The 19,321-nt window shown below is 41.7% G+C and overlaps 1 protein-coding gene across 2 annotated transcripts; it reads right to left on the minus strand.

The window, feature by feature from the left end:
• Positions 1 to 1,826: 1,826 nt before the first annotated feature.
• On the minus strand, positions 1,827 to 10,726 carry gata5 (GATA binding protein 5). 2 transcript variants are annotated; one of them, XM_014145982.2, is made up of 7 exons: positions 10,168 to 10,726; positions 8,895 to 9,548; positions 6,372 to 6,541; positions 4,115 to 4,243; positions 3,609 to 3,693; positions 3,369 to 3,499; positions 1,827 to 2,978 (listed from the first exon to the last, which is right to left on the minus strand). In XM_014145982.2, the coding sequence occupies exons 2-7, from the start codon at positions 9,409 to 9,411 to the stop codon at positions 2,865 to 2,867; spliced, it is 1,146 nt and encodes a 381-aa protein (XP_014001457.1). In that variant the 5' UTR covers positions 9,412 to 9,548; positions 10,168 to 10,726; the 3' UTR covers positions 1,827 to 2,864. The 2 variants fall into 2 exon arrangements, with proteins under 2 accessions (XP_014001457.1, XP_014001458.1); XM_014145983.2 differs by lacking the exon at positions 10,168 to 10,726 and adding an exon at positions 9,654 to 9,887.
• Between the last annotated feature and the right edge of the window lie 8,595 nt (positions 10,727 to 19,321).

Here is a 19,321-nt window from a genome sequence, read left to right on the forward strand (position 1 = left end):
CCTCAGCCTCAGTCACTCACACTATTGCTGCTCTATGTGTCTTTCCCCTGTTGGTCTGTCTGTCGGACCCCCAATTGAGCTGTTCTAATTCCATCACAGAAGACAGAGCGCTACAGACCTGCAGGGGGATAACAGCTCTCCTGGGACTGGAATCACACACACAACCCAGAAGGATGGATCGGAGACATTGTAGTAAGAGCAACTACAGAAACTTAAGAGTACTATCTAACAAAAAGAACAATCATGGCCTTGACACTTCAGTGACGCTGGTATTGGTGTTTTAGGTCCAGCCACAAGGTTTTAGTCAACGACCTTGGCTGTCTCAGAAAATAGATTAGCAGTAAATAGCATGACGGTGGCAGCTCCAACGTCGAGCAGAATACTGAGTCAAAGGCTAATCACAGAACTACAGGACAGGGAGAGTGAGAGTTGGTGCAGGACAAAATACATGGCCTTGCATAGCCTCCTACTATGGCTAGTTCTTCCAGCCTGGCCCTACAAAGTGTTTCAAACTCCCAATTCTAATAAGTGTTTTCTCTGCATAATACCTAGAGGAGCAAGTGGCTGTGAGAGATAACCACTGGGCTCTCCAGAAGTCCCACTCAAATATTTTACACTGCCAACGACCACACTAACTCACCGGCTATTGAATGTAAATGCGGCTCAGGCTCCTAGGGTCCTGATTGACCCCGCTCCCCTGTGTGGACATGTCTATTTAGCACTATGTAGCACTTAGAACTGACCCTTTCAAGGGGGTGGGGTAATGCAAACACAACAGGGTTAGTGTTTGAAGCTTGTGGGGGTGAGTTGGAGGCTGTTGTTTACCTGCATACAATTGTCACTTATAATTCACAATATCGATGTGATCAGAAAGAAAATCCGCTTCAAGACAAAGACGGTGAGGTGGAAGGACGATGGTATTTCTTTATGCGGCGAGTCCGTCCTTCTTTGTCCTGAGGATCATAATGCTCTAAAATGCCCATCCATAGTCCGTCATGCTTCTGCAAGAGTGAGCTACTGAGTGTAAAAGTCTAATGACCTAACCCATTCATCACACAACACATCACTCTCTCCTGCAGCAACTACCACCACAGAAGATAAGAGTACAGAAACAAATTGGCAAATAGTCATAAAAGGAGGGTAGTGGCGGCACCTCTGCCTCTGTGTCGCCACGAGGCAGTAAAGCTTATGGTTTGTCGCTGTCGCGCCACTATTTCCAAGTGGCGGGGCCAACGCGTGCCAGCCAGGCATAGGCCCCAGGGGCCATAAAGCACAGTTGGAACCCAACCTTTGGTCGACAACACTGGCTTGAGCAAGAGGAGCACACGCCCTCCTAACACAGACACAGACAGACAGAAACACACACACACACAAACACACATGTTCAACGACAACCATATAACCGGACAGAACAGATACTCCCTAGTTTCCAAATACACCTAGACTACTGAGAAGGATACAATAACAAAGAACTCTAATCCACAGAAAGAATCCACACCAGAACATTCGTTTGAAACCAAATATCAATTGAAATATTGAATAAACAGACAAAGAAATGTTTTACAGCCTACTATAATGTAGCTTGCATCTGTAGTTTGACATCAAACAATTGTTTTGACTATAAATATCACACAGGATGTCAGCGGTTATGGAAATAACCCTGCAGTCCACATCAGAGACAAGTAAAAATTGATTTTTAAGTCATCTACTGTATATAACTTAGGATGGCAGGTCATGCACAAAATCATTATTGAAAGGTTAACAATAAAATAAAAGTGGATTATTTAAAAATTGTTTAAAAGTTACTTAATAAAATCAAGGAACAATTAATTTATCGGTTTATTAAACTAAACAGATTTCAAAGAGCATTGCAAAACCAACGAGACTATCAGACTTGGCTATACAACTAAAGTAGACTCAAGTCTCTGAAGAATTTGAGGTTATAAAGTAACAATATAATTCCCTTATATTTCAACAAAAACACAGCAAATAAAATTAGATGAACGTATTCAAAATAATTAAAATTAAAGTATTTTTCTTTGCCTTTATTTTTTTTAAATGAAGTCATTGCACTTTAATTAAATGATCAGACAATACATTGTCAAAAGCTGAACTAATACAACAGGGGTCATGGAAAAAATGGAAACGAATTCAAGTATGCAATTATGACATCTAAAATAAAAAAGTATTTATGCACTTTCAACATATCTGATAACATATACAGTATATACAGTATCTGTGTAAATGTAAATACATGCATCGTTTGTCAAATGAACAACTATGCAATTCATTACATAGAAAGCACATGTAAATGTATACTTTCCATTGTCGATTTCATACCTTGAACACACAAGGCATTCTTAGAAGGGAATAGACTTCTGGGATATGACATGTTGGCTTTGGAGTTTCATGACTGTTCTTATCTTCACATAAATAATGTATATAGAAGTTAATCATCTACACGCATAGTAATGAAACATGTTCAGAGGTAATAAAACACTTGCGTGTTTTGTCCTTCTGGATTTGTGAATAACACTCCGTGATAACTTGTAGAACTGTTTCTGGTTATTGACTGAAATACCACGTAAAACTGTGACGGTGATATTAGACACATATCAATAATGACAACAACAACAAAGACAACCACGACAAAAACTACAACTAGAAATAATATTGATAGTAGCCAGTAAAAAGTTATTTCCATACATTCCACTTGATTGCCGTCCGCTTCCTTCTGTTTTTTCATCCCTCCGGCCATGGGAAAGAGAGTAAGTCTATAATAGGTAGTTCTTGTCACAAGTCTATATTATCCACAGTGAACTGAGCTGGGTCCAGAATTGGGGCACGGTGAGCTGCGGTCAAGCTCATGCCTGAGACAGAGCACACCAGGAGTTCTGTGGGGCGATGGACGCGGGCGTAAAGGGGTAGTTCTCGTATTTGATGTCGACATGTCCTGAACTGTCCAGATGTGATGAAGCCTTCAAAGAATAGAATGGGACATTTAAAGGACGGACCACAATGATAAGGTCTTTAGTAGGAACTAATGGGCTGAATTTGCTAGACTATAAAGTAGCTGTAGTGGTAAACTTTCTCTCGCAATAGTAAATAGCATGACGGTGGCAGCTCCAACGTCAAGCAGAATACTGAGTCAAAGGCTAATCACAGAACTACAGGGCAGGGAGAGTGAGAGTGGGTGCAGGACATAATACGTGGCCTTGCATAGCCTCCTACTATGGGTAGTTCTTCCACCCTGGCCCTACAAAGTGTTTCAAACTCCCAATTCTAATAAGTGTTTTCTCTGCATAATACCTAGAGGGAAAAAGTCACATCATCATCTGTATGGGGAACCCAGGAGTGAGAAGCCTTACCTGAGACACAGAGGCTACGGTCTGTCCGGCGTAGGGTGAGGGGGCCATGTTGGGTTCACTCTTTATCGTAGATGCATGTTCCGAGACAGACAAGGAGGACGGTGAGTTGGTGCCTGAGGCTGACAACCCTCCTGAAGAAGACAGGCAGATATATGGGTGATTGACAGGTACAGGACATCATTAACCTAAATACACTTCACACATTCTCTCTCTATCTTTCTTTCTATTCCCCATTCTTACCTGTTGAGGGTTTGGACTTGGGCATCTTAGGTTTCCGTTTCCTGGTCTGAATACTTTCCTTCTTCATGGCCAGTGGTCTGGGGACCTAAGAGGAGGAGAGGCCAATAATTTAGATCCTAGTTGTAACAAAGGCCAGCTTGCCTTGAAAACACACACAATGACCCCTTCCTCCCACCTCTCTCTTTTGATAACAACATCCATGATGACCTTGGAAAGCTTTTACACAACATGAATAATACGCAGCCCACACTGCCCTGCCAGGCTAATAGGGGCTAATTCTTACAGCAGGATTTTACATAGGATCCCACCAGGGCAAACGTTGTGTACATTAGATGATATGAGTAGTGTAGGGTCCAGGTGTGTGTGTGTGTGTGTGTGTGTGTGTGTGTGTGTGTGTGTGTGTGTGTGTGTGTGTGTGTGTGTGTGTGTGTGTGTGTGTGTGTGTGTGTGTGTGTGTGTGTGTGTGTGTGTGTGTGTGCGTGTGCGTGTGCGTGTGCGTGACCTACCCCATGTAGTTTCATGTACAGGCCACAGGCATTGCAGACAGGCTCTCCCTCTGCGTTGCGACGCCACAGCGTAGTCGTGCTGGTGAGGCAGTTAGTGCAGCACAGGCCGGCCCGGCGAGATGTGGTCTGCTATAGATGGAGAAGTAAAGAAGTAAAGACAAGGTGTCAATAACCGATCAATAACCGATAACCGACTACAACCAATCAGACAACTCAAAGCATTATTCTGACATTCTTCTGAGAGAGAACTGGACCAAGGACAAGACCAGTTAAAGATGGATTGTATGACAGGTGTAGAGAATGAGCACCTTAAAGGGATAATTCAGCCCCCCCACAAAACAATATACATATATTGCGTTACCGACTCTGTTATACTTTGTGTAAAATTTGAATTTGGGTGAAGTATCCCTTTACTATAAGTGAATTCATTTTGTGTATTGTGCACAAGATTCCGCCATAGTATCCATGGAGAAACCAAACAGTCAATGTACTGATAAGGACTTCACATGAGAAATGTTTCACATAGTGCTGGGCGAACCACTAAGCACTCCTGGCTGAACCTGCCTCTCTATCAGCTTGTTATTGGACACAAGTGAGATTTTTCAGCAGAAACACGGTTGTTAAGTCACGCTGTTCTCTTGCCTCGTACAGATCTGGCTAAAAACAGACAACCCAAGGGCAAGGTCACTGAAGGACAAATAAAAAACAGAACAAGCACAGGCAGAGCAGAGCTGGGGTAATTCACAGCAGCTGCTCTGAGAGGCTGGTTCCTGCCTGGGAAAAAAGACAGCAGTGAAGGCCTCTTTCTCTCACTCTACTACACTGACCTTCTTCAGACAATCACTGACCCAATATGTTCCATTCTTTTTCCACCTCCTTCTGACCACCAATTCCTGTGTTAACTGCTTTGACCTAGAAAAACCTACTATCTGCATGTTACTTTTTCCTCTCAAAACCCACCAAATCAATCAATACATTTAGTCATTAACATTCCTAAAACTCCATTTTAAAAGCTCATCGACTCATTTAAAAGCTCAAAAAGTATGTGGGCACCACTTCAAATTAGTGCATTTGGCTATTTCAGCCACACCCTTCGCTGACAGGTGTATAAAATCGAACACACCGCCATGCAATCTCCATAGACAAACATTGGCAGTACAATGGCCTTATTGAAAAGCTCAGTGACTTTCAACGTGGCACCATCACAAGATGTCACCTTTCCAACAAGAAAGATCATCAAATGTATGTCCTGCTAGAGCTGCCCCGGTCACCTGTAAGTACTGTTATTCTGAAGTGGAAACGTCTAGGAGCAATAACGGCCCAGCCGCGAAGTGGTAGGCTACACAAGCTCACAGCTAAAGCGCTTAGCGTGTAAATATCGTCTGTCCTCGGTTGCAACCGACCTGCCTCTGGAAGCAACGTCAGCATAAGAACTGTTCTTCGGGAACTTCATGAAATGGGTTTCCATGGCTGAGCAGCTGCACACAAGCCTAAGATCTCCATGCGCAATGCCAAGCATCGGCTGGAGTGGTGTAAAGCTTGCCACCATTGGACTCTGGAGCAGTGGAAACACGTTCTCTGGAGTGATGAACCACGCTTCACCATCTGGCAGTCTGACGGACAAATCTGTGTTTGGCGGATGCCAAGAGAATGCTACCTCTCCGACTGCATAGAGCCAACTGTAAAGTTGGTGGAGGAACTAAGGGCTAGGCCCCTTAGTTCCAATAAAGGGAAATCTTAACTTTATATCATACATTGTCATTCTAGACGATTCTGTGCTTCCAACTTTGTGGCAACAGTTTGTAGATTGCCTTTTCCTGTTTCAGCATTACAATGCCACCGTGCACAAAGCGAGGTCCATACAGAAATGGTTTGTCGAGATCGGTGTGGAAGAACTTGACTGGCCTGCACAGAACCCTGACCTCAAACCCAAGGAACACATTGGGATGAATTGGAACGCCGACTGTGAGCCAGGCCTTATTGCCCAACATCAGTGCCCGACCTCACTAATGCTCTTGTGGCTGAATGGAAGCGAGGCCTCGCAGCAATGTTCCAACATCTAGTAGAAAGCCTTCCCAGAAGAGTGGAGGCAGTTAAAGCAGCTAAGGGGGGACCAACTCCATATTAATGCCCATGATTTTGGAATGAGATGTTCGAAGAACAGGTGTCCACATACTTTTGTATATGTAGGCAGAATAATGGGCCTACTCAATAAGATACATCTAGGACAAGTTGTATACACTTTTATGGTGCTTACCAGTCGTTTCTGTGGTTTGATGAGCGGCCTGTTGATTCCATTCATCTTGTGGTACAGGCCACAGGCATTGCACAGGTAGTGCCCGGTACCATCTCGTCGCCACAAAGGAGTGGAGATGGAGCCACAGTTTACACACTCACGACCCTCTCCCGGGAACTCCTCCAACATGTCTGTAATTTGATGAAGACAACATTTTGAGTTTTAATATTTTTTGTCTGTGGTGTTGCGTTGGTTTTAATGCATGATCACACTTGAGCAAAACATGAACATGGCTGGAACTGGCTATGGAAATACCCTTGATCATCTTTAGTTCAATTGCATAATTCGTTAAATGTTGATAATTTTGTAAAATGAGAGGAATAAAATGTATATCGATTGCAAGTGCTATGTGTGTGCCTATTTGGATATTGGGTAAAATAAAATGTTTTTTTGGTCAATTGTTGTATGTTTTCGATAAATTGAAAGGATAGGCCATAATAAACAAAATAATGGAAGACAAAAAATCCAGACATGAAAGCCATAAGTTTAGACATCTTTGATATGTAAACCCATATCGTGAACAGAACGCGTCAGAGCGTGATAAATGTCCCGGCTTAGCTCGCTCGAGTAGAATTTAAAGCCCTCTCGGTGATTAAAATATATCTAGTCCGAATGTATCAATATGGATACAGGGTCATTGGCGTATCTATTAGGGCGGCTGGCGAGGCACAGGGCTCAGACGGGTGGAATGTCAATGGGGCTCTTATCAGTGTTAAGGATCCAGGGGTCCCCATATCAATCAAGCTACTGACAGGCGACGGCCTCCTACAATTAATTGCTCGAATTCCTTGTCCACATATTGAAAGAGGGTCAATAGATAAAAGCAATAACAATAATGTTGAAAACAATAATAGCAATAGAAAAAACCTTAGGGCCTAAAAATATATATATCTTTTTTAATCATGTTTAATGTCTTATTTTCCTCATGCGTAATGTGTGCGTAATGTGAGTGTGCCATGAGATATGTAAGTGCTATATCTAATATATTGACCACCACTTAAACCAAACTTGGTTTCGATGAATAAGCCCACTTTTTACACACACACACACACACGCACACAACATACACTCACAAAACAACACACACACACATACACACGGACACACACAACACATACTTACTCACATAACAACACACACACACACACACACACACCATATGTGTTAAATGACGAATGTGTATAGGTCTTTAATTCAGCAAATCAGCAAATTCAAAATAAATAGAAAATACACAAATTAATTTCACCAGGATGAAAATGCGTTCCTGTTTATGATATGAAACGAAGTAATCAACAAACACATACTGTGTCTTGTTTTTGGGGCTCCCGAATGGGGCAGCGGTCTAAGGCCTTGCATCTCAGTGCTAGAGGCGTCACTACAGACACCCTGGTTCGAATCCAGGTGGAATCACAACCGGCCGTGATTGGGAGGCCGGCGCACAATTGCCCCAGCGTCGTCCGGTTTTGGCTGGAGTAGGCCGTCATTCTAAATAAGAATTTGATCTTAACTGACTTGCCTAGTTAAATAAAGGTTACATTAAAAATATTTTTAAATTACTGGATATGGGCTATATGCCTATAAGAAACTGACGTCCTCATATCCACACAACAGGGGAAGATCCTGCTTCAAAACATGTTAAACGTAATCGACATTTTAATGTTCCACCTTCAAAGGACGTGTTGGCTGCTTGCCAAACGTGTATTGCAGGCGCATTTCCAAATATCCCTTTTCCGTCTGATCTGATCAAGGTGACAATTGGACAGTTTTCACTAGTGAATGTCTGTACTGATAATCAAAACACAGCAAAAGAAAACTGACAGGTAGTGGGGATTAAATTAGCACCTTAATTAATTGGTTTTAGCAACCTTCTCTTTTAAAGAATGTGTATTGTGAACGCTGACAAAAATGTTACTTTTTGGGGGGCTAATTGAATCCCAGTGACTGAGTACAATCGATGGTAGGGTTTACCACATAGAATGGGATTTCTCAATCGCATCAATAAATAACTGAAGAAACAACCAGGCTGAAAATTGTGAGATCAGAGCACGGGCCCCTTTAACCCTTGACATCCACAGAAACGAATAGCCTTATTAGCAAAAGTAGATCTAACCAATAAAGAACTGTTATCGAAAAAATATTGGATAAAATTCATGGTGAATTATCCACAACATTTAATCTTAAAAACATGATTCATATTTATTGAAATGTAGGTCTATATGTTTTGTGTGCCCCCTGTAGTGCTTCTATAGGCCAGTAAAGGACGACTAGGCCTGCTATATAAATTCAATCGTTTTTTGTTGTTGATTATGTGCTAATAATCTTTTCATTTGTGGCCTTCACCAATTCTCCACATACATAAGTGAAACAATTATTAAATACGAGTAGCCTACATTAATTTGATACGACAATTTTCCTTCGGTTTGTGTGGAAATGTTAGACAAACAAACACACGGTTCGCCTTATTTATCTAAGACTGTTACGTACCCAAACTGGACCTTCTCCCAGACAGGCAACCTTGCCGTCCCTGAAGACTGATCATGCCGCTCTCAAAGTGGCCTGGTGTCCAAGAGGTTGCCATCTCAGGGCTCATGTACGCGTAGGGACTCGAGTATGATCCTCCAACAGACCGCACCAAAGCGCTGCCATACTGGTCGGCACGACCACCGTTACTGAGCACAAGCGGGTTTTGGTAGGTTGTGTCCCTGCCTGTATTGCTGCTTACTGGCGGGCTGTGAGAGTAGGAGAACCCGGGGTGCGGATGGGGGCTGCCCGGGTTGAAGGACGAACTGTCTGTGCCAGTCTGAGGCCAGCCATGATGTCCGCCGAGGCCATGGGACTGATGGGTGGACTCGCATGTCTGCAAGTACGGCAGGGTTTGCAGCATAGCAGGCACCCTCGTAGTGGGCACATACACGGGGGAACTCGCTGAAGGGTGCATATAGTTCCCTGCATCGTGTGCATATGGGGACTGATTGGATGACAAAGCAAGGCTTTGGTACATTCTGACACCGTATACTCGTCCTAGTTGGAAGAATATGGGCACTGACTCCTGGGACAAAGCGGGTCACGTAAAGACACTTCGGCGAGTCGTCGGCGGTTTTTCGTTATCCAGTCGCTGGATAATTAACAAATCCACTCCTGAATGAAGGGGAAAGAACCACAATCAACAAATGTGTCCTATAATTGAGGGATTGTGTCCACTAATTAAAGAAGAAACATCACCCAGCAGTCTACAATTCGCACCTGTGGCCTGAACCCAGCCTGAGGCGTATTTTGACCCATCTTTTATCTTCATCTTTTGTTTAGTACATTTTTTCTCCTTTCTCTTTAAAATAACTTTTGCTATCGTTTAGGTCAATCTATGGAGAATATCACTAATTAGGCCTGAAGTAAATTTATGTAAATCGCACAATCAAATAACTGCTGTAGCAATACAAGGACAAATAGAAAACGACTTGGTCAACGACAAGAGTAATATATTATCTGTATCATTGTGATTGACATTTAATGGATTAAAATGACACTAATGGTCTCCCATATCTTTGCATGTAGATAGAACTAATCAGCTACCCGAGATATCCCGAGGAACACCCGACTTGCACCATGTCATTAAATCATAGGAACCCGATCAACCCACAATAGATAGAGGGGCCATATGTGTGATGCATAGGCTATATGCAAATCACATAAAACCTTGATTGCTGTGTGCACAAGAGGAATACAATTTCATACAAGAGCTCTCGTAGTATTATCTCACCAGATAAGGACGGTCGGGTGATAAAGTCTGTTTTTCAGAGGAGCAGCTTGAGCAGCGCTGTGGGCAAACTTCACTCAGATAGACCCAACGAAAGTGACCGAGGCTCCCACAAAGATGTCCAAAATGTCTATGCGAATAAAAGTTTTCGAGAAAAACCAATTCCTTACTTCCCGGAAGGTCCAAGTTTCTCTCTCCTATTCTTTGTATCTGAAGATAGTTACTGTCGCTGATAATTGCTGATATAACAGAGCTCCGATTCGTTCTCTACTGGAAAACTCTACTGCGAGTTATTTGTACGGACTAAGACCACGTGATGCACTCCAAGGTAGGTCTCAGGAGTTGGAGGAGGAGAGGGGCAGGGAGCACCAAGCCAACATGAAGAAGAGACCCATCCACCTTTGCTGAATTTGCTGTGTCTTGGTTGTTTTTAGAATCAATATAAGATAACATATAAAGATCGAGGAAATTGTCACAGTTCCATCAGATTTGCGAATTTTGTTTAGATGGTCTCCATATACTTTCAAATGAATTAACCCGATTTTAACCGAATCCTTTAATTTTGTATATTTTGTATTTAACCTTTATTGAACTAGGCAAGTCAGTTAAGAACAACTTCTTATTTTACAATGACGGCCTAGCCCGGCCAAACCATTCCCCTAACCCGGACGACGCTGGGCCAATTGTGCACCGCCCTATGGGACTCCCAATCACGGGCGATTGTGATACAGCCCAGGACCGAACCAGGGTCTGTAGTGATGCAGTGCCTTAGACCGCTGTGCCACTCGGAAGCCCAAATATATACTTCTATTTTTTTCATAGATATTAATCGCGATGGTGCATTCTAATAAATAAATGCGAAATAAAACACCGACATGTCTAAGTTAACCTTTAGGCCTTTAGATACAATAATGCTAGTGTTTGAAGCGAGCCTTATACACTTGCTGTAAAATAATGTCTCCTCTGAAAGGGAAAGTTATGCTTCGTTTTATGACAAGATAAATCAGAATGAGCTCTATAAAAACAGCAAGGCGATAAGAGATACGACCAATAACTTGGCGTGATGATACAATATCCTAATCACTCTCATTATAGACATTTTGAGTCATTGTTATATTAACGATTGACTCCACCTCCACACGAAAAAGTGCACGATAATAATTTCACAAACACGATTTTCACGATTATTAGGTCTAACACTAATACCTCAAGACAGAGCCTAACAAATATTGCCAACAGCAGTCCTGTAACTCACTGCAACTATCATTACTAATGATGATAAAACTGTAATTAATAGGCGAACTATTATAATTACATTATTATCATGCTGTGCTTATGTTATTAATTATTGTTATTATTATCATGAGCAGTAGTATGCGTAGAGTTAGTAGTCTTGTTGTAGTAGAAGTGGTATTAACTGCATAGTAACAGTATATCGATACTTTCACACTCCCTATAATAATTACGAGGCAATAACATCATATTATATGGCTTATATATATATATCGTTATCCTGATCATTTACATCATTCTATAAATGTTTTGGTGAAAATAATTGTTGGTACTTGTGAATATTAGTTACCTGTATTGATGATATGATATGATATTCTCATCAAGTGGTTGTTTCTAGTTTAAATTCCCATCACATTTAATATAAATCGTTAAGGAGAATAAATTATTAAGAGAAACAAATCCATTTGGGAGCTGTGTATTCTGTTCTGTTTGTCCATGTGGGCCTGTGTATCCTGTAAATACGACTAATACAACTCGAAACTGGGCCTTCCCTTAGACCTGTCTCAGGTAATGAGATTAATATTAGCCCTTCTTCTCGTGCCTCTCAGGAGCGCAGGGCGCTAGGAGACAATCAGAGGATGCTGCGTGACTGTCTTCTACTCAATACATGTATTTTCTTTCATCACTGTGGAGGGTCCAACGACCTGTGACTTAATAACCCCTCTGCTCATTTCTACAGTCGTCTTTCAATCAAGGATGGGTTTGGTCGTCTGAATGTCTGTCATCATTGAATGGGGCCGTTACTCTGACCGTCGGATCCAGTTTATTAGTTAGCCACCAATCAATCAGTGTTAAAACTGTTTAGTGAGATTCCAGTGAATGCCTGACTTCAGGTTGACTCCAAAAGTCACAGGTAGAATAAAAATAGGAAGTGTGTTTGGTGTTTTTGATTCATGGTAATTCATTAAAATGGAGAAATAATCATAATTTCTCATGTATCTCTGATTTAGATGTTATTCATAATGGGATTAATCCAGCAGAAAGGACCAAGAAAGAGTTTATCTAAATAACACGTAGGCCGTACTAACAAAGAGGTTCAAACGATTGAACAAATTCTGTATAATTGTGATCGTCTTGAGACAGATTCGCCAATGCATTGCATTTAACGAAAACATGCTGCAATGAGTGAGAAATTAACTGTAAATGATTGTTTATAACATGCAAGACAGTGAATGTGCGTGAGCAGTTTATCAATGATTAAGACTGCCACTGATAGACAAACTGAAATATGTGATATATTTCTGTCGGTAATAGCCCTATTTAAACATGTTCCGTGTTCTAAATGACCAATTCAGTATAAAATAAAACATATATAATAACCTGTGTGGGTCAACATATCTATATTAACCATTTAACTTCTCCATATAAAACAAGTCATCTATAAATTATACTTGTAACCCCTAAAATAATGAGACATTTCACATTCTTGATGAAATGAACTACCGGCTACTTTTCACACACATATGAATAGTTTGGCCTACACTGAGAAACAATGGATACCCTACAAGTTGTTAGATTACATAAACCAAAAAAAAATTGAAACTCATTGTAGGAATAAGCAATAAAAAAAATCCACTCATCATATCGTTTTTGTTTATTTTTTCCATTTGCAAAAAAAGTTCAGAAATATCAGGTCAAGTGTCATTTTGCGTGGGCAGCGGGACTTTCAGCTTTTCTATTCTATTCTAATCTATTATCCTTAACGATTTATATCAAATGGGATGAGGACATGTTGGTTAAATAAAAACAGGCCCATTCTCATTACAGGCCAAATCAGACAACCATTACGAGGCCATGCAGATAATATTGGTTATTCAATTTAGATAGGGTTGTTGTAAAAATTACATACTTACGCACAATATAAACTATGTAGGCCTACGGTAGAAATAATCGTCTTTATTATTTATGGTGTGAAAGAGACATAGGCTATCTGCTCTGCTGCAGTATAGAATATGGTTATGAAATCAAATACATCGTATAAAACGATAATTGTTTCTGTGACCCTATAGTGAACCGTCAACCTACATGCCCTCGGCGTCTCCCCAAAAGCCTCACAAGTCTACCAAAGTTATCTGAGCCTTTACCTATTACCCATCATTTCTTTCCTCGGTCTGCGGCTGTCATAATCCCACTATTTCACAGACAACCAAACCGGTGGGTTAGCGAGCTGTGTAATTCTCGTCTCTCACTAGCAGAGGCTGATACCGACGCTTATGAATGAGGTGCCTAGTGAGGCCTGCTCCGCGCGAGCCTCGTTACGCAGTTCATCACGCTGCTCCAAGCGGCTCTGTGAAGGGGGCCCGGAGCGCATTCTACCCTGTCTCCGGTCAGTCTCTGGTTATGTAAATACAATGTAAGATGCACTCTGTGCAATCCTTAAGCACCTATTTGTTATTTATGTCCGTTTTAGTAATGTTCTGTTTCTCTCTCTGGTATCCACTAGGGAGAAATTGTCTTTTGATGAATGCCTTTTCACTTTGATAATCTACAAATGTGACGCCACTGTAATTTGTGGGTACATTCCTTCAACTTGAATGGAATTTGAGGGTTTATCTTCATTTTCCATATAATCCCAGTGATAGTTCAGGAATTTCCAAAGGTATTTATTGTCTATGAATGGACAGATTAGAATAGTAAGCTACAGTCACTTGGAGAGACACCAAGACATCTGCAGAATCTGAGGGCTGGGGAGGTCCCTTTGGAGGGTGTGTGTGTGTGTGTGTGTGTGTGTGTGTGTGTGTGTGTGTGTGTGTGTGTGTGTGTGTGTGTGTGTGTGTGTGTGTGTGTGTGTGTGTGTGTGTGTGTGTGTGTGTGTGTGTGTGTGTGTATGTGTGTGTGTGTGTGTGTGTGTGTGTGTGTGTGTGTGTGTGTGTGTGTGTGTGTGTGTGTGTGTGTGTGTGTGTGTGTGTGTGTGGCTGGACCACAGGCGGTATGTCTGCTGATCATATTTACTCATGTCTGATTCTGTTTGATATTTGTGTGTGGTGTGCTGTGGTTGTCCCAACATGGATTTCTATGTGATGAGATTGTCATATGGTTGTCTGTGCCTCTGTCTGTGCGTCTGTCTGTGCATCTCCCTCTGTGTGTGTGAGAATGGCTCTGGCCTGGCTCTCACAGTCTTGGGGGACCTGTGGAGGGAACGGTGGAGCCAGGCTGGGCCTGGTCTGGGCTGGTCCTGGAGAATGTGGAGTAGGAGTCAGCCTAATCTCCAGCGCACAGAGAGGCTGGCTCCTGTCTGCCTGTCTGCCACTTCCCTATCTGTGTGTTTCATTTCACACTGTCATTCCCTATCTCTACTGCAGCACTGGGGCTCAGCAGGGCTCCACATGCAGGGGACTACCAACACACACACACACACACACACACACACACACACACACACACACACACACACACACACACACACACACACACACACACACACACACACACACACACACTTTTTGTGTGCATGTGATGAATTGGTGAGGATATAGGAATATTGAGACAATATGCATTATCTCTGTTGATACATAATAGCCACTTAAGGTAAACCCTAAACACATAGTATTGCATCATCTACCACTATCGTATTTGAGGGTATTTTCACACACTTCTGTTTTACCGTTTAGAAATTAAAGCTCTTCATGTATTTAGTCCCCCCATTTTAATGTTTTCTTTTCTCCATAAGTATTAAGCCAAATTCACTTATAGTATATTAAAGCAGTCAAACGTTTAGTATTTGGCCCTGTATTCCTAGCACGCAATGACTACATCAATGATCTTCAAACTTGTTGGATGCATTTGCAGTTTGCTTTTGTTCTGTTTCAGATTATGTTTTTCCCAATTGGAACTGAATGGTGAATAATGTATTGTGTCCTTTTTGAGTCCCTTTTGTAGTAAATAAGAATAGAAGATATTTCTGAACACTTCTACATTCATGTGGATGCTTCTATTCTTATTCACAACAAAAGTGACTACAAAATGACACAATACATTATTCACCATTCAGTTTCTATTGGGCAAAACATAATGTGAAACACAATCAAAACAAACTGCAAATGCAAGTTTGTAGAGTGCTTCAACAAAATACTAAACTTAACACTACAGTAAGTGAATTTGTCCAAAGAAGACTAGATACATAAAGTGCTTTCATTTAGAAATGGTAAAACAGATATGAAAATATCCTCAAATTAAAGGTGACATTGTGTACTGTCGCCTCATACAAAACATTTGATCTCAAATCCAAAATGCTGGCATGTTGAGCCAAATGTACAGATTTTAGCTTCACTGTCCAGATAAATACAGAGGGAGTGTAGACGCACATGCGCCACTTATATTTATTACAGCCAGTTCTTCTTACCTAACATAAATGACTGCATAACTACGTAGCCATACATTTATAAATGTATCGAAGAAACCATTTTACCTGCATCACCCTCACACTGTGACTGTTGCTTTTGCCTATATGTTGGACTGTATAGAATAGCAGTCCTCTCTCTGTGGGGGTAAAGTTCACACAGCTTTGTTAAAGCAAGCAAACCCAACTGCGTGTGTGTTGGGTGGGCTGTGGCTCAGGCTGTGGGGTGCACACCTGGTCCGTTTGTCTACACACTGTAGCAACCTGGACAGACAAAGATAGAAACCCACACTTAACCATGAACCACTGAGAAATGATAGTGCAGAAAGTCCTTTCTAGAAAATGGTACATCAAGTTGCCTCTACTGGTAGACTTTTGAGGCCCTATATGCTATAGCTTACTTCTGTGTTTCACATTGACACTTGTGGATCTCTTGCTGTGTGCGTGTTAGGAGACTTTATGACTTTTAAACTCCAATACAAATAAGTTTGACCTTTTTTTTGCCTGTGAAACGGACCGACTCAGTCAAAGTAACAGGACGGCATTCATTTCCTGTGGAAATACTTTGATCACAAGCTTTCAATGAAATCAGAAAGAGAAATACCTGGATTAGATAAGGGACCAAATCACTCCTGAAGGAGCAAACACTGGTGGGTTTCAGTGAGCTCCGCTTTGTGAACTAGCTGGGGCACTGAGGAGGCATGGGATTACTGAAGGTGTTCTCTGGAAGGTGAGGAGTCAACTGGCGGTCAGAGAGAGAGAGAGAGAGAGAGAGAGAGAGAGAGAGATGGAAAGAGAAAGATGGAGAGAAAGCCAGAGAGAGATGGAGAGAGAGAGAGGGAGCGATATATATATATATATAGAGAGAGAGAGAGCGAGAGAGAGAGAGCAAGAGAGAGAGAGAGAGCGAGAGAGAGAGAGAGAGTGTGTGAGAGAGGATAGACTTTGCTCTGGGTAGACCCCACTGCAGTAACATACCACAGCTTCTGCTGTAGCTACAATTACATAACATTATGGTCTTACTGGCTTAAACGTTACATGAACAAACTATTTGAATGACGTCAGAATACATATTAGGTGCTTCAGTTATATGTGAGATTCAAGTCAGGTCAGATGAGATATGGCTTCTTTGGCATTAAGAATGCTCATATTGATCAAATAAAGAAAACATCTATTTGTTGTGATTTAATAATTCCACAGCGACCAGTCTTGGTTTAGCTCCCTGACTTGTTTTGTATTATGTAAAAAGTTATTATTATTGGATCTACCTCTCTTCTCTGTTTTTTAAAATCATTTTACCAAATCAAATTAAATTGTACCAGTCACATGCGCCGAATACAACAGGTGTTGTACTCCAACAATGCAGAGTTAAAAAATGATAATAAAAGAAAAATAGCAACACAGGAGGAATACAATACACAAAAATGGAGCTATAAACAGGGAGTTGCAGTACCAGATCAATGTGCAAGGGTACGAGGTATTTGAGGCAGAGGTACGAGGTATTTGAACACTTAATCTTCTGCAGATTGAGCCTTTTTTTGTCCAAACCGCAACAAACAGTTAAATAGAGTGTGAAACATCTCCCACACAGTCCCATAAAAAGACAATTTGCACAGATCATTTACCACCACCACACAGCACATCCCTGCAACCAGCTGTCAGAGGGCCAGCCGCTGGCTGCAAACAAACAACTAAGGTGGAGAGACGGGCTGAATAATGACTGAGGGTCTGAATACAGTAGGTGACAGGGGGCTTGAGTGTGTTACACATTAACTGTCCAATTGATCCAAGTGGATTCCATTTGCTCACTCATAGCTGAGTTAGAGTGCATGGGTCAGTCAGGACAAACAAATGGAATAGATTGGGATGGGACAGAAGAGTCAGGTGATGATAATGAAAAAAGGGGAGGTGCAATATTGATGGCTGTTTGACTGCAGATGAACAGACTCTTTTGGTCATGTTTTGGTGGTAAAAACAGTCGAAGAGCCCCCTATACGATTGAACAGTGGAGGTTTAGGAAACAAGGGACTTTGAAAAGTGTTCTTGGCGTGTTATAGAGTGACAATGGTGTTAGAGATTAGAGGACTCCTGTAGACCAGGGATTCCCAATGTGTTTTCCCCAAGCCAGGTTTGGGGTTAGGGCATGAGTGGTCCTCTGTAGCTCAGTTGGTAGAGCATGGTGCTGTGGCATTAGCAACGCCAGGATAGTGGGTTCATTGTCTTGGACCATATATACATCAACATGTATGCACGCATAACTGTAGATTGCGTTGTACGAAGCGTCTGCAAAATGGCTGGGAATTTATTAGCATCATTTTTATTATATATTAGAGGGACTGGAGTGGATATATACTGTACTGTAGCTCACCAGGTTCATAACACCTGGACAAAACCAGGTGTAGGTGAGTTGGATCTATTTTGCATTGCAGGTCACAAGTCGATCATATAAGTCCAGGAACATTGTTCAACCCACATATAACGTATAACATAGATTGATTTATTTGATTAAATGGCAAATATACTAACAATAGACATATTTATATATATATACACATTTTTTCAAATATTGTTAGAAAACCTAAGCTGGCATAATGTCACATCCTCAAGCCTGATATCTCACAGATCAGGTGATAATAGCAGACTGGACCTTATGTTGAGAAGATGCAACTCAGCAAGTGTCTGTCTCCATGGCTGCTGTATACAATGAATCCTCATAAAGGAATTTTCATAGAACCCCCTTGTTGACACTAGTAAAATAATATTCTACACATACAGTATATGGACTGGTATGCTGAGAAAAACACTGTTCTCTGTTTAAACCGGGGAGATCCCAGACCTAGGGTCAATAACAGACTGGCCCGCTTATCTTCAATAAATGCCACTCAACACATTTGTCTACTCAATGCCTGCTGTAGGGTTGCTGGAATGCCCAGGTAAGCCTTTTGTCCCAGATTCCCTCCTAATCCACACCTCTCGACCATTCTATTTCACTGTGGTGAGCAACACCCTAATCCCCCTCCCAGTGAGCGCATGCACACGCGCACGCGCACACACACACACACACACACACACACACACACACACACACACACACACACACACACACACACACACACACACACACACACACACACACACACACACACACACACAGAGAGAGAATGCTGATAACGGACTGAGGGCAATATGCATAAATAGCGCTCACTCCACACTCCCCAATGACCCACCACTCACCACAATGCATTAGTGACCTTGAGAACCTGTTGCAGAACAAACACACACTCATATACTGTACACCTAGTCATAGAACTCCTTACACATGCACACACCCCTGAACAGTGTCAAACATGTCACATTGGGCCTCCGAAAAATGTATTGAATGTTTGAACACATTGTAGCTCAAATCAAGTCTCATTTTATTTGTCATGTGCTTCGTTAACAACAGGTATAGACCTACAGTGAAATGCTTACTTATGGGTCCTTTTCCAACAACGCAGAGTTAAAGATAAAGCAATTAACCCCCAA

Source organism: Salmo salar, chromosome ssa15, assembly GCF_905237065.1.
Source record: "Salmo salar chromosome ssa15, Ssal_v3.1, whole genome shotgun sequence".
NCBI lineage: Eukaryota > Metazoa > Chordata > Actinopteri > Salmoniformes > Salmonidae > Salmo > Salmo salar.

Excerpts from the sequence above, each read along its gene's own strand:
- gata5 (XM_014145982.2), bottom strand. The coding sequence starts at position 9,411 with ATGTACCAAAGCCTTGCTTTGTCATCCAATCAGTCCCCATATGCACAC. Across the intron at positions 4,244-6,371 it reads TCAAACCACAGAAACGACTG|CAGACCACATCTCGCCGGGC; the intron begins GTAAGCACCATA and ends CTCCATCTATAG. Across the intron at positions 3,500-3,608 it reads CAAGTCCAAACCCTCAACAG|GAGGGTTGTCAGCCTCAGGC; the intron begins GTAAGAATGGGG and ends TGTCTTCTTCAG.